The sequence below is a fragment of the Aspergillus tanneri genome, assembly GCF_003426965.1.
Source record: "Aspergillus tanneri strain NIH1004 chromosome Unknown AapTan_6_pilon_pilon_pilon, whole genome shotgun sequence".
NCBI classification, from domain to species: Eukaryota; Fungi; Ascomycota; class Eurotiomycetes; order Eurotiales; family Aspergillaceae; genus Aspergillus; species Aspergillus tanneri.
The window spans coordinates 1,111,034-1,123,698 of NW_022984633.1; the positions used below are offsets into that span (position 1 = coordinate 1,111,034).

At 49.6% G+C, this 12,665-nt stretch overlaps 4 protein-coding genes across 4 annotated transcripts; 3 read left to right on the forward strand and 1 right to left on the reverse strand.

Moving 5' to 3' along the window:
- Positions 1-1,820: 1,820 nt before the first annotated feature.
- On the forward strand, positions 1,821-3,717 carry ATNIH1004_008402 (sugar porter family MFS transporter; the record flags this gene model as incomplete). Its single annotated transcript, XM_033573012.1, has 5 exons — positions 1,821-2,349; positions 2,413-2,885; positions 2,937-3,282; positions 3,341-3,417; positions 3,481-3,717. The coding sequence occupies 5 exons, from the start codon at positions 1,821-1,823 to the stop codon at positions 3,715-3,717; spliced, it is 1,662 nt and encodes a 553-aa protein (XP_033423564.1).
- A 1,273-nt stretch (positions 3,718-4,990) lies between these two features.
- ATNIH1004_008403 (glycoside hydrolase family 71 protein) lies at positions 4,991-6,694 on the forward strand (the record flags this gene model as incomplete). Its single annotated transcript, XM_033573013.1, has 5 exons — positions 4,991-5,116; positions 5,174-5,705; positions 5,758-5,980; positions 6,044-6,501; positions 6,561-6,694. 5 exons carry the CDS (start codon positions 4,991-4,993, stop codon positions 6,692-6,694), a joined length of 1,473 nt encoding a protein of 490 aa, XP_033423565.1.
- Positions 6,695-6,867: 173 nt separating this feature from the next.
- ATNIH1004_008404 (putative secretory lipase) lies at positions 6,868-8,262 on the reverse strand (the record flags this gene model as incomplete). Its single annotated transcript, XM_033573014.1, has 1 exon — positions 6,868-8,262. The coding sequence occupies one exon, from the start codon at positions 8,260-8,262 to the stop codon at positions 6,868-6,870; it is 1,395 nt and encodes a 464-aa protein (XP_033423566.1).
- Positions 8,263-8,721: 459 nt separating this feature from the next.
- On the forward strand, positions 8,722-10,263 carry ATNIH1004_008405 (Zn(II)2Cys6 transcription factor domain-containing protein; the record flags this gene model as incomplete). The annotated part of the gene is made up of 4 exons (XM_033573015.1): positions 8,722-8,793; positions 8,855-9,307; positions 9,369-9,685; positions 9,735-10,263. The coding sequence occupies 4 exons, from the start codon at positions 8,722-8,724 to the stop codon at positions 10,261-10,263; spliced, it is 1,371 nt and encodes a 456-aa protein (XP_033423567.1).
- Between the last annotated feature and the right edge of the window lie 2,402 nt (positions 10,264-12,665).

Sequence of the window (12,665 nt, forward strand, 5' to 3'; positions counted from 1 at the left end):
AATTACTGTCTATGAATCGGTCCGCGGAATGCGGGGAAGGAAGGGCAGCGGGATAGGGTCAAACGTGAAATGACGTCTGGGTCGGAAATTGGAATCCGTCCCTAAGAAATTTCTCCTCCTACGGAGTACTGTGGGACGGTTAGTTAGTGATGCAAGGGGATTCGGGATCAGAGAGATAAAAGTTCTTACGCGCTGATAATGAGACTTGGACGCAAAGCAAAGCAATACAGAATCACCGGGAGGTTCTGTTGTTTGCGATGTAGAGGGCGGACTGGTGATCTCCCAGACGAAGTCGGGAGTTGACCGATGAGGTCGGCGTTTGAACAGTTGATGGTAGAGAGGTGGAGAAGCAGTCGGTCGGAAAACTGGAGCCAGCCCCAGAAATTGCTAGAGACCAAAGGACGAAGTTAAAATGGAAGTGGCCGCCTTCCCCGTGGGGACCGAACCGACGGACAGTGGTGATTAATTCAGATAAGAGGCTTACAATGTTGTAGAGCGTTGGTGGCTGGTGGAAGTGGACACAAGGTGGAATGAGATTATGAAGAGGGAAGTACTGTTTGGGTCACGTCATCTCGAGGGGCAGCCTGACGGTCTGGGACATCCTCAGGCACCGATAGCGTCTCCCGTGCCATTTGAGCCTCGTGATAAGAACCATTTTGGGCAGAAACTAGAAACTACAAACTACTGATTTAGTGGTGTTTTGTTTTGTATTTTGTATGGTGCAGGAGAGTCAGGTGTCCTTCCACGGCTATGGTCGGCGGGAAACTCTCGGCTTGTTCTTTGGTCCAGTCTACACTTGCCAACCCAATGGCATTGCAGCTATTCCTCAAACACGGTCAGTCTCCGGTCGGCTTTCGACATGACTACTTCCCTCCAATTCCGTTGCCGTGCAGACCAGACAACAACGCTACAACATTCAGTGACCCGCCAACTTTGTAGTAAAACAAGACTGGTGATTGGACCTGGTTTCGCAGACTCGTGGGTCTCTCACGAGGTAGTATGTGTATGGTTGATTAGATCATGGAACTGGACAGTGGGACACAAACGTGATGTCCGGGGTACGGTGAACATGCCGCGTGTATCGATCTTGGGTTTAGAGGGGTTAATAACTCCTTGTCAGTAGTATCTCTTGTACTCCATAGAAAGGCCTCGAGAAAGGTCTCGTGGGGGAACTGGATGAGCCGATCAATCGGACATGAAAAAGTCGGGCCATGTCACGGGATCGTTTGGCTGGAAGGGAAATAAATGGTATGGAGGTGACTCGCCTATCGACGACGGTAACATCGACAGTAACACCGAACCAAGCTTCCCACTATGTCTTCGAACCTACCGACCAGGAATTCTCCCATCTTCCATCCAATCCTAGGGGTTTCTCCCCAGCGAGCTTTCCCCTCCACAGATACTGCATCCAGTTTAGCCTGCTCCTACTCCGGATCCACTTCGCCTACTCCGGAGTAGACCATCGTGTTACTAACTTATTCGACAGATGCCGGGGGATCGCCGTTCCCTGGGAGCGAGGTTTGTTAGGCTCATGATGTTAAGATGCAGCCGACAACCATGGTACAGCAACGAATCAGAAACGCTGGTCGGCCTTTGGCTGTCACGACGCCCAGACTTAACTGACTCTTGGCGATTGAAAGTGGACCGCTCCCCTATCCATCTATATAAGGTGCACCTGAGCTCTCGTTCCTCTCTCCTTCCTCCGATGCGATAGTCGTGTGAATCTAGACTTTCCAGCTTAACCACCGGAACTAGGTTAGGTTCTTGCCACCCGTTCATTCCTCTACATACTTCCCTCTCTTCTACGACCACGGGTAGGCATGTCCGACAAACTTTCTCAACATGTTAAGGACGCCGATGACCGCGAGTCTATCGAGGGATTCTCCCATCATACCGAGACCATCATGAATGACAGGGAGCCGTATGGACCAGCAGGCCTCGCTGGTCTTGTGGCCAACCCATTTGTGTTTCTCTGTGCGGCGTGCTCTACGCTGGGAGGTCTGGTCTTCGGTTACGACCAAGGTGTGGTGTCGGTCATTCTCGTGATGGAGCAGTTCCTTGATCGGTTTCCGGAAGTGGCCCCTGATGCACCGGGTGCGGGTTTCTGGAAGGGTCTGATGACGGCCATGATTGAACTGGGGGCGCTGTTAGGGGCCCTGAATCAGGGGTGGATTGCCGACATGATTTCTCGTCGCTACTCAATTGTAGTCGCAGTCATAATCTTCACCATTGGCTCGGTGCTACAGACCGCTGCGGTGAACTATGCGATGTTGACTGTCGCTCGACTGATTGGAGGCGTGGGGATTGGCATGCTCTCGATGGTTGCACCCCTCTATATTTCTGAGATCAGTAGGTGCATGATGTCTTACGGATGAACTTGTGAGGTGGTCGGGCTAACTAGAGATCTACCAGGTCCTCCCGAGTGTCGAGGCACTCTTCTTGTTCTGGAGGAGTTTTGCATTGTCCTAGGCATCGTCATTGCTTTTTGGACCACTTATGGCACGAGATTTATGAGCGGAGAATGGGCCTGGCGCCTTCCCTTCTTGCTACAGATGATCCCCGGGTTTGTTCTTGTTGGAGGCGTGGTTGTTCTGCCCTTCTCCCCTCGATGGCTTGCCTCGAAAGGTCGTAATGAAGAGGCTCTGGAAAGTCTGTCGAGATTGCGCCGGTTACCGTCTTCGGATAAGCGTGTGAGACTGGAGTATTTGGACATCCAGGCTGAGGTTCGGTTCCACCAGGAAATGAACGCTGAAAAGCACCCGAATCTACAGGGCGGCGGCATCAGAAAGGCATTGCTGTTGGAGATGGCCTCCTGGGCGGATTGCTTCAAGAAAGGCTGCTGGCGAAGAACCCATGTTGGTGTGGGTCTCATGTTTTTCCAACAGGTCAGTTGTGTTGGTTTAGCCGGGGAACGATTATACTGATGCGGGTTGCAGTTTGTTGGAATCAATGCTCTTATTTACTATTCCCCAACACTGTTCGAGACCATGGGCTTGGACTACGACATGCAGCTTTTGATGTCTGGCATTCTCAACGTTACACAGCTGGTTGGAGTCGCCGCCACAGTATGGACTATGGACAGCATTGGACGGCGTCCGAGTCTGCTGTGGGGAGCATTCTTTATGGCTATCTCCCATATTATCATCTCCGTTTTAGTGGGTCTTTTCTCCGAGAACTGGCCAGCTCACAGGCCACAAGGCTGGGCCAGCGTGGCTATGCTCCTGTTCTACATGCTCGCATTTGGAGCCAGCTGGGGGCCTGTTGGTTGGGCAATGCCGTCAGGTGAGTCGTCGATCATTCAATTCGCCTGAGGTAACTGATATCCTGACCTCTCTGCCAGAAATCTTCCCCTCCTCACTCCGTGCCAAGGGCGTGGCGCTTTCGACTTGCTCCAACTGGCTGAATAACTTTATTATCGTAAGATGGCCTGAACTTAAGATTTTGATATATATGTGGCAGTAGATAGCTAACGTCATTTAGGGTCTTATCACTCCTCCCCTTGTCCAGAACACAGGGTTTGGCGCGTACACTTTCTTCGCGGTGTTTTGTGTATTGGCCCTCGTTTGGACATTTTTCTTCGTGCCTGAAACTAAGGGCCGGACGCTGGAGCAGATGGACCATGTGTTCAAGGATAATTCGAGCGAGGCAGAGCAGGAGCGCAGACGTGCCATTGAGGTGGAAGTTTTGCGAGCGGAACAGCAGCAGGCCAGAGTGTAGAGGAGGATGTGTATATAGAAAGTCCACCGGTGGACTCCCTCCATTCTACCATGTAAAACAAGTTATACAGTTGCGTTCACGAAGTCTATGAATTGTATTGACAAGTTTATGCGAGAAATTGATTAGAAATACAGACCAATATTTGAAAGGACCAAGGGGACAAAATAAATCATTCGTCTGATAATCACCTGACCACTTGCCTCACTACCATGTCGACAAATTGTTCACGGATTCTTTTCTACACGACTGGAGATCGGGCCTCTCACCCTTCCTATTATCCTGCTCCTTCATTCTATGTTTTTACCATTGTACTACATGGGAAAACCCTGTGTTTTAACCAAGAGGCTTTATTATGGCAATTCCTAGAGAGCACTGGCGTTCGCATTCTCCTGTCTCCCAGTACGTGATTGTCAATATTTCAGAAGATTAAGCTAACCGTGACGATTAGATGCATGAGAAATAAATTTGTGTCAATGTTCAGAAGATTCGCCTGGCTGATTAAGGCCTTTGTAGCCTTTTTAGTCCAGCGGGAGTCTATTGATAATTTCAGCTGCGACTTGGAACACGATGTTCAAGAAACCTACTAAATCTCAGCAAGTGAACCTAGAGAGCTTAGCGGCAGCACTGAACAAAGCAAGGATGATGCTGGACTACTAAAGATGAAGTCAGAACTCATCTTGCTTGCGGCAGCTTATTTCGGAGTTAATGGGGATAGCGTTGGCAACCGAATTTATTCCTGATCTCAGTGCACTTGCCCGGAGTGAAACGACTCGAGTAGCCCCATGCTGCTATTTACTATGTCGGAGCAGGCTTTTGGCCCAGTGATGGGCCATCAAACTGTTCCCACTTAGGACCTACTTGATTCGTTTAGTGAACCTATCAGTGATAAACATTATGGCGTTAATGCTATCATGCGATTCAGTTAGACCTATGGCGATGATGACTGTGATTGCACTATCTGGAATCGGCGGTGGGTTTTCTGTTACCTGAAACAGACATCGCTGGGGGCCAACACCACTTCATTATTGCCATCGGCGCTTAGCAGGGGACCTACCATTAAGGCCTATGGTTGGAAGGGGACGAATGCCACATACGCTTGTATCACCGTGGACCTGTTCATCTTTCGAGACCCTTTGGCCCCCATCACTACTACAGGTCAGTTGGTTGGCATACGTTGGTAGCTTGTTTCAGATGCTTTATATAGGAGGCTATCGAGCGCCTACCTGACTCCTTGAAAGCAAGAACCCCTCGTTCTTGCTTGCTCGAGCCCGCGATGAAGGCCGACAGTCTACTCGTAGCAGCCTCGCTGCTGAGCTCCACCACCGCGAGAGCTGTTATGGGCGATAACACCCTCAGCGAACGAGACCCAACGAACCGATTAGTCTTTGCGCATTTTATGGTATGTCTCTGCCAGGTCAAACTTGTCGACTTCAGAGCGTGAGCCTAACAGTTACAGATGGGTACGGTCAGCAACCGCCAAAGTGCCTCCGACTACGACGATGATATGAAAAGCGCCAAAGCACTGGGGATCGACGCCTTTGCCTTGAATATCGGAACCGATGACTACACCAACAACCAGCTGGACTATGCCTACGAGTCAGCCGCCAATAATAATATGAAGGTCTTCATCTCCTTCGACTTCAACTGGTGGAGAACCGACCAGGCTAGCCAGGTGGGCCAAACGATTGTCGACTACGCGGGTAAACCAGGCCAGCTCATTGTTGACAACAAGCCCTTCGTTTCGTCCTTTTCCGGCGACGGTCTGGACGTTGGAGCCGTGCGCCATGCTGCGGGCCAGGAGATCTTCTTTGCCCCCAACTTCAATCCTGCCGCTGGGACTGACGTAACCGCGGTGGATGGTCTGCTGAACTGGATTGCATGGCCCAACAATGGTAACAACAAAGCTCCCACTGCGGGGGAGAGTGTGTCGGTATCCGATGGAGACAAGCAATATGTCTCGACCCTTGGGGACAAGGCGTACATCGCTCGTGAGTGCATATCCTCTGTTCTCCTGGCCGGGTCACTGAACAGACTCAATAGCAGCATCACCCTGGTTCTTCACTCACTATGGTTCCGAGGTAAGCTACAGCAAGAACTTTGTCTTGCCATCCGACACCCTCTGGTATGATCGATGGAATGAGATCCTCACCCTGGGTCCTCGCTTCGTGGAGATCATCACCTGGAACGACTACGGCGAGTCGCACTACGTCGGGCCCCTGAGCTCACACACAGACGACGGCAACTCCAAATGGGTGAACGACATGTGCGCATCCTTGCTTCAACTCTTCCCATCACCTGTCTACTAGTATAAACTAACAACACCCAGGCCCCACGAAGGATGGCTCGACCTCTCCAAGCCCTACATCGCCGCCTTTAAAGCCGGCGACACCTCCGTAGACAAACACATCACCGAGGATAAGCTGATCTACTGGTACCGACCTGCACATCGCAACACTAACTGCGACACCACCGACACCTGCATGGAGCCTGCAGATAACTCCAGCGGAAACTACTTCATTGGTCGCCCTAATGGCTGGGATTCCATGGAAGATTCCGTTTTCGTCGTCTCCCTTCTGACCTCCCCTGCAACGGTGCAGCTGAGCTCGGGTGAGAACTCCAGATCTTTCGAGGCTCCGGCTGGCGCATCGTCCTTTAAAGTGGACATGGGGGTGGGAAAGCAAAAGTTCTCGGCGGTACGGGACGGAAAAGAGGTTCTTTCGGGCACAAGTCTTAAGGATGTTGTGGAGGGATGTGCGTGTGGATTCTATAACTTCAATGCTTATGGTAAGTAGCGTCTTGTCAGATCCTCGGTAGAATGGATAAAAATGCTAAATTGAGTATAGTTGGTACTCTTCCAGCTGGAGATATCAGCTCGTTACAGCCAGAGGCTCTGTCCTCGTTCTCGAAGGGTCTGAAGCGTGGTACATGCCAGGCTCCACCCTCGGTTGTGTCGTCGACCCCTGCGGCTACGCCTTAGTTTATTGTTTCAGGATAGATATATCAAGTAGAATGACGTCTGTTGATTTCTGCATCTACTTAGAATCTTATTCTATGTGGATGCACTAGACTAGGACAACTGGCTTTGAGCGAAGAGTTTCCATACTGCTGCTGAAAGCAGCTACACATCTGTTATTCCGCAAAGCAACCGGTTCAGCTATTTCCAATCAGGTCATCCACCTCTGAGGACGTCACCATATGCGCCGCATCAAAGGGAGCTCTTGTAGCAGTGCTGCATTCCCCGTGGGTGTGATTCGGATGAGCGAATCGCGAACTAATATAGGTGAGCCACTCGGGAGCACTCGCGGTCAACACATCGGTATGGTCCATCCCCTTATACAACCTGAGGTGCATCTCGTTACCATAGCGACATGCATCTCTGTACGAATTGATAGTGATCGGAGGCAAAACCGCAGTGTCATTCAACCCCTGAACGATCATGACCGGTCCTGCAGCTTGGGCACCATTGGCTGGAGCCACCCAGTTCTGCCATTGCTTCAGCTCATTGTTCTGCTTGAGAGCGGAAAGACCAGTGAACATCTCAGATGGTTTGAGCCCATATGCCAGCGACATGATACCATAATAGCAGGACTGAGCGCGGGTGGCCAGCGCAATCCGGTTCAGGAATTTCTCCGTAAGGAACGAGGTACTTGTGCCGGGGAATATGCGCTTAATGGCGATGGGCAGAAATAGGGATTCGTAGACGACGTCGTAGTTCGCATAGTCCGAGAGACCTGTGATTTTCTCAACCGCAAGGAGTGTCATGTCGTAGATTTTGGATGCGGGCGCCAACGCCACACTGCCCAGATACGTTCCAGCAGCTTCAGTGCGATGTAGAGGACTCTCAGACAGTTTCCAGACTGCGCCTCCACCTTGTGAATGGCCCACTGCCATCCACTCCCGGGTGAAGAGGTTAGGGAATGCCTTTCGGGCGGCGACTAAGCCGTAGTAGAGATCGTTGGCATGGGCAGGGAAGCTTAGGTATTGGTGCTGGATATAGTCGTTGCCTAACCCTGCGTAGTCCGGTGCAACGATAGCATACCCTTGGTTGACAAGAAGGCTCCAACTGGTGTAGTCATACAGAGAAGGTGTGGTGGAAGGGGGACACCCTGCAAACAAACCGATCGTGCCGTGAGCGTACGCAATGACTTTGTATTTTCTGTCTTTGCGGAAGGAGGTGTATGGAATCCCGATGAATCCAGAAGCTGGAACAAGAGAGCCATTCAATGAACGCGAGGTATACTGGAACCGGTAGACAGACACCCCGGATACAACGTCTAGTTTTGTAGGATCGACCGGTTCAAACTTCAAGAGGTCTCCTGCTTGGGACCCCGTGAAATTGCAAGAGGTGGAATAGAACTGGAAATCGAATTCGCTTTTAAAGAGCTCCCAATCTTTCTTCTGTGCCAGGGTGAAGATCATCTGGCAGGTCTCGTCGCAACCATACTCTGTAAGAGTGGTGGATGAAAGATTAAAGTTGGCCGCTTGTTTTGCAGATGCCAAAGAGCTGAGCAAGGCGCCCAATAGAGCTATGACAAACGAGCGCATGGTGGATGAAATGAGTACAGTTGGAAGTATTCCCCTATGGATGGAGTATGAATGAGCCTGGAAAGAGGCCATTCTTAGACCGTTTGAAGGGTTTAAATAATAACATTTTCAGGTGATACTGTCGACCTAACCCCGCTTCGATATATTATTTCCGGATTGGGATGCAGGTGACTCTACAAAAGTCTTCACGATTATCGACCATAGGAGGTGCCTGGGGGCTCAGGCCTCCTCGTTTATTCGCGCTAGACCCTATTTGGAAATAACCTCGCGAATGTGGGTCCCTCTAACACAAATGAGGTTAGCGTCTCACGGGGTATTCTCCGTCTTGCATTTCCATCTCTGATTCTTCAGTCCTCGTCATGGTCATTCGTCTCTCTTTTCTATCCCGCTTTCTCCGCATTATTGTCTTCTTGCTATGATCAGTATTATGGATGTAGTATATTGACAAGAACGCAGAATATGCCATGCGGAGCGGGAGATAAACGTTTGTTAGGACATCGATGCCATCGATGCAGGCGGGACCATCTCAAAGTATACGGAAAGACTCCGGATCTTGCTTCTTGCGTTTCCCAACAGTGCTGACTGAACGCAGTGTGATGGGAATCGACCGTGTGGGCGCTGTAGTAGAAAAAAGGTGGATTGCAATTCATCGGAGCCTGCGCGAAGCAACCTGCAGGTGGTCTACTATTCGCATCCGGATTCCTCGACGATCCCCAGAGAGGTGCCCGCGGACCAGACTCAACATTATGCGCAAACATTTTTCTTTGCTATGGGACTCTCGCCAACATTGCTGTCTGCTTTTTCTGCCCAGTCCATTGGGTCATTGCTCTGTGATCACCGTTTGACCCAAGAGGCCATATCGGTGCTTGGAGGGCTTTATGCATGTTCTAACCCGAGCTTACTGAGTTTGCCGAGAGTGGCGAAACGAGAATTGACAGCTCGATGGCTTTCGTTGCAAGAACGGATTGAGGAAGGCTTGCAGAAACCGCAGGAAGCTGACTTCGATGGCATCTTAGCCAGCGCGCTTCTCTTAAGCTTTGCTCATGTACTGATCTCTGTGTATATTCCCCTTCACGATGACAGCCACTCGCTGATACTCCCTAAAGCTTTTGGCAGATACATCGGGGAACTCCTGGCGTTCTTGGATCTACCAAGTGCACACTTTTGCTGAATGGCACAATGTGGTCGGCCTAAAAACGTGTCGGCGGAAGAGTCTCCTTAGACTAGCACGCATTTTGGACGCATTCGCAGCGCTATGTCTACAAGAAGATATCGATTTAGTTTTAGCACCTCGGTGGAATGAACTGGGTTTGAGAATGTGTCAGCTCCAGTCCATAGGCCAACCTCAACCTATGCAGGGGAGAGACCAGTTCCTAGATTACTTTGTCAACGACCTGGAAATGTGGGCAAAAATTCAATATTGGTACGCTTAGAACTGGACCATATTATTTTTATTGCTAACCTAGAATGAGGATGATCACTTGGGTGCGCCATATTAATCAGCTTGATGGGCGGAATGGACGTCCTTCTACAGACACGCCCTCCGAGTATGAATTGAGAGGCATTGAACTATCCTGTATTGCATCACGTTTCCAGCGTGATGTGATTGCCATTATTACCTGGTATACCAGCTGGGCCGATGCGGGTGCCACAAGTAGCATACTGCCCCTCTACCACTGTATTAGCGTGGACATATCGAGAATGTTCTGTGACCCTAGTTGGCTGTCTCTCAATTGCCATCTTCCTGCTATGGAACGCCAAGTGAGGCACGCACAAGCAACCAGTGTACTTCAGCTTGTCGAGAATAGCGTTTCGCATCTACACCTGGAAGCCATTATTTACGCACCGACTCTATACATAGTGGGATTGGAAATGAAAAATAAACCCGAGAGAGACCGGATCCTCCAAATTATCTACCGGTTAAAACAGAAAGGCTTCTCTGTGATTGAGCGATTCGAGAGCACCCTTCAAGACTCGTGGCAGGGGTTGGACCTTTTTTGATTGTCTTTCAGTGCCAGTGTCAGATGGAGACTTGTTGGTCAGGGCCATAAAGATATCCATATACACAAAGGTCGATGTGTGATCCTTACGCACATCTGGGGTGAGCTCACTGGAGACCAGGCAAACTGAACGTCAACGATTCCATTGGTATTTTGGCTGAAATTAGTTGTCATGGACTTGTGTACTAATGCCATGTTGCTGCTCATCTTGAACAAAGCTGTCAGGTTTTGCCGATTGTTTTTATCCCCGATGACACCGTGATTCTAGCATAGGACCAACCGGGAAGTGACTGGATTGCCGAGAGAAAAATGCTAACACGTGCCAATATGATCAGCTCTGAAAAAACTACTCCCCTTGCTAATACCAGAGTTCTCTTTATACCCATTGGGTGTGGTTGACTGTGCCATACTGGAATATCCAATGCCCAGAACTACTGAAGTAGCGCTCACTCCGATAGCTACACCGAGTAACTAGCAGCACGGCTTGCCAAGTGTGTCATCCAGTATAAGGCATAAGCAGCGTTTAAACGGTGCCGTGCCTTTCTTCGTACACAGCTTTGCTAAGCTATAGGCTGTAACGGTATTAACACTTTCAGTTTTACTCTTGTGTTCTTGTCTTGGAATAAAGACGTCTTTTACAGCTCACTCTGAGAGACTATGATATTTCGTTCCACGTGAGGGTCAGGGATTATGATGACTGGAAGAGGAAAGATAAAATAATCGGTTCTGATAAAACCAACCATATTTGGTGGACAACGAATCGCATATAGGAACACTCATGCAGATGCGATTAGTCCTACATACTCCGTTGCCCTCCGGATTTGTCCAGTCATAAGCAGACATACTCTAGGGAAGTCCGAGGACTCCGACCCTTCTAGAGAAGTATTGATGCTGAATTCAAACCATCTACACTATAAATGAGCTCCGTATTTTGGTTCTGAGAAGGCAGTATGGCCATGAATCCTCAAGGCCTCGAATTGTCTGGGAGCATAGAACCGAGTATGGGCGTGCCTTCGAAGAAACGAAGCCCTCAGTGCTTGAAAGATGTTCCTAGCGACAAAAGGTCAACTGCTCCATCATTGCATGTCCCGGATGATGCGAACGTACCGTTTGAGGAGGGTCTTTTAGGCTTAAAGCATACGGGAAGCAAAGCCAAAGCCGCAGCGTGCTAGTGGCCCCGTTCTCTGGAGCGAAGAGGTTAGCTTTCTATGCCATGGTACTCACCTTACGTAAACAACCACCCAAGTAGTTAACTATTCTGAATATTGGGTGGTATCACTAACTCTCTTTTCCAGAGAATTATATCCAGAATCCTTCCAATGACTTTGGAAGGCCTGGCGCCCTGGGAATGGGCTAGTCAACGGCCACTGCCCTCAACAATTTCCTATGATTCCTGTCCTTCACGACACCTCTGTTCGCAGGCGTACTTGCAGATGGCAATTGGGGTCGTTACAAGACACTTGTCGTATCTTGCGTGTAAGTGGACCTCTAGCCATGATAGATTCAGCATAACCCTCTATAGGGTATGTCTTTGTGGCATCCTGTTGCTCTGAGTCCTTTTAACATCCATCTCATCGGCGATTGAAGCAGGAGCCGACCTAAGGGACCTTATTGGATCATTCATTTTGATCGGGCTTGGAGTTGGCGAAATAAAGTCTAGAGTGGACCCTTTACAGGTATCTATTCTATGGATCATGGAACCGGATGTTCATTTACTGACACGTCTGTTCTGCAAAGTCGATCAGGTAGGCGGAGACAGGAAACATGTCGCCACTCTTTTGTCTGATGAGCGTGTGATTGTCGACCCTGAACTAACGGTGAGGTGGGTCTACAGTATCTTCAACTGGTATAACAACATCGGTGCACTTTCTGGCATAGTGAGCACCACAGTAGAATTTTTTCCAGGCCTTTTTTTGTCACAAGTTCCTGAAGTATCTGCAGAATGAATAGTAGATAGTCCAAAGACCAGATTATTATCTTGCCAAGCAAGACAAAGCACATCATTTAATGATATAGCACATATAGTGCCCCATGGCAGACGTTTACGGTGATCATTCCGAAGCTCTTGAAGTAATGGAGGCGGAGGCGGGACTTTAGGCCTAGTAGTCCCACATGCACCATACCCACGCAGCCAAAGCATTTCAAACAATGGAACTGAGGTGAAGTAGTTATCCATATATACAGAGTATTTGCATGCCTTTGGGGCGGCCAGGCAGGCATTCAAGATGGGGATTGAGGCGCGGGGGGCCGGGGGGAAGCGTTATTCAAGGCTATATTCGAGGCGTTATTTGGGCCCGAATTCAGGGTACATTTACATGCCTTCAAGCCCTCATTCATGACCTCATTCGAGGCGGAATTCAGAGCAGAATTTGGTAAGCTAGTGATCATATCCATAACCATTAA